This window comes from Metarhizium robertsii (assembly GCF_000187425.2).
Source record: "Metarhizium robertsii ARSEF 23 chromosome Unknown MAA_Scf_17, whole genome shotgun sequence".
NCBI classification, from domain to species: Eukaryota; Fungi; Ascomycota; class Sordariomycetes; order Hypocreales; family Clavicipitaceae; genus Metarhizium; species Metarhizium robertsii.
In genome coordinates, this window is record NW_011942157.1 from 6,209 (window position 1) to 8,244 (window position 2,036).

At 46.5% G+C, this 2,036-nt stretch overlaps 1 protein-coding gene across 1 annotated transcript in view; it reads right to left on the reverse strand.

Annotated features, from left to right (window-relative positions):
• Positions 1 to 1,194: 1,194 nt before the first annotated feature.
• Positions 1,195 to 2,036, reverse strand: part of MAA_10052 (uncharacterized protein) — a gene marked incomplete at both ends in the record, with an annotated part of 1,552 nt that continues 710 nt past the window's right edge. The window contains 3 exons of the mRNA XM_007828050.1: positions 1,195 to 1,374; positions 1,410 to 1,459; positions 1,529 to 1,575. Coding sequence (XP_007826241.1) covers positions 1,195 to 1,374; positions 1,410 to 1,459; positions 1,529 to 1,575 — 277 coding nt within the window. The remainder of the gene's footprint in view (positions 1,375 to 1,409; positions 1,460 to 1,528; positions 1,576 to 2,036) is intronic.

Genomic DNA, 2,036 nt, shown 5'->3' on the forward strand with positions numbered 1-2,036 from the left:
TCAGCTGCGCTCCTGGCAACGATGCTGTCCGACGCGGCACGGCACAGACATGCCAGCGGCTAGGACTTCGACAGACTCCCTTCCGCGGCTACATGTCCCGTTGGAACCAGTACGGCGGCTTCTTCCACGACCACTTTGCTTGGGTGCTTGCCCGACAGTCTACATCACCATCGTCCTGGCCGCAATGTAAGTCGGGCTCGTCACCAAAATCCTCGCTGGCAACGACGAGTGCCAATCTGCGTCATATGGCTTTGCCGTCTTTGCTATTCTGGGGCCACTCATTGTTGCCTGGCTTATTATCCTTTCATTCTGCTGTATCTTTATATATAACGGGATTGGGGCCGTCAATATCAAGAAGAATCGCCATGCCAAGGTCAAATTCCAGTGTAGGATGATTCCAGGACCTGAATTGGATATTTGACTCAAGCGACCTAAATCTGTTTGGGTGGATCGCCTTCTTTCCAAAATACGGGCATGGGCACTCTGAATACAAATCTGACAAGTTTTAAATATTTGTTATAATCTATTTTCTTCATTGAAAGATCTCAGTGCACTAACATAGTCCACCCGCAGAAGCACACGTGAGCTTTGGCCAGATCGGAACTGGACAATCACTGCCCATGCCTTGAGTGTTCTTTGTTTGGTTGTCAAAAATCTTACCAGCCGTTTCTGTTACTCTGTCATTTAAGTCTGCAAGCTTACAAATAAGACTGTTTTATAACATCAGGAACAATGGGCGCCATCTTAGCTTGTCTCATTCTTGGCGGTCGTGTTTTGAGCCTCCGTAGTACCCTCTGGTCCGGCGCTGAACACTTCTCAGAAAATCACCAACAAGGCCAAGTTTGGCCATTTTTTCCATTCAATCATTCAGAAGAATATTTCGTTATATTACTGTACCAAATGTTGAGCAAGATAACATCCTTTCTCCGCCTTCGTCTTTCACCATCACCCCGTCGAATCGTCACAACAAACGACAGCTTAACAACCCAAACACACGACACAGCAACAAATGGACAAATATCTACTGCATACCAACCACTTCTCTCCTACGAAGACATCCCCCAATGGTGCCGAGACAACAAGCACATTAAACAAGGTTACCGACCTGCGTCTGGCTCCGTCGCCGCTTCGTTCCGCAGTCTGCTCTACTTGCACAACGAGTCCGTAAATATCTATAGCCACCTCTTGCCTGCTCTAGCCTTCATAATTGGCGAGGGCATTATCTTGCGACACCTTCACGCAAAGTACGCCAATATTACCATCCAAGACGACATTATCTTTACGCTTTTCATTATCACTGCCGTCGTATGCCTTTGCTTCTCGGCTTGTTATCACACGTTGACGAACCATTCCAAATCCGTGGATAGTATATGGCTACGAATCGACTTCGTTGGCATCATATTACTTACTTTGGGCGATTTTATTTCCGGTATATACATGGTGTTTTGGTGCGAGGGTACTCTACGAATTATTTACTGGACTATGGTACCGAAGATTCAGTCCCCTACTTGTTCGTATGTAAACTTACCAGATGTGTAGATTGCTACTCTTGGCGTCCTCGATGTGTGCATTCTTCTAAGTCCAAGGTTTCAAGGCCGCTCGTGGCGCAAGTTTCGAGTTTTGTGCTTTGCGGGAACCGGCTTATCTGGCTTTGCGCCTCTGATCCATGGTGTTTGTTTATTTGGGCTCTCGCAAATGATTAGACAGTCAGGGATGCCTTATTATCTTGCTGAAGGGGCTTGTTTGGCGCTGGGTGCTTTGATATACACGGTGAGTTTTGTTAGAACTTGGGGAAAGAAGGCTTGCTAAATTCCGTAGACGAGATTTCCCGAGTGTTTGAAGCCAGGCAGATTTGACTTTTACGGAGCATCGCATCAGTTGTTTCATATATTGGTTGTTGCTGCGACGGTTATACAACTTGTGGGGATCCTGCATGCTTTTGATTATAATTACAATCATCGGGTTTGTTTACCATCTTGAGGTCGTCTGGGGTGCATTTCTAAGTTTACGCTGGGATGTACCCGTTGGCAACTAAG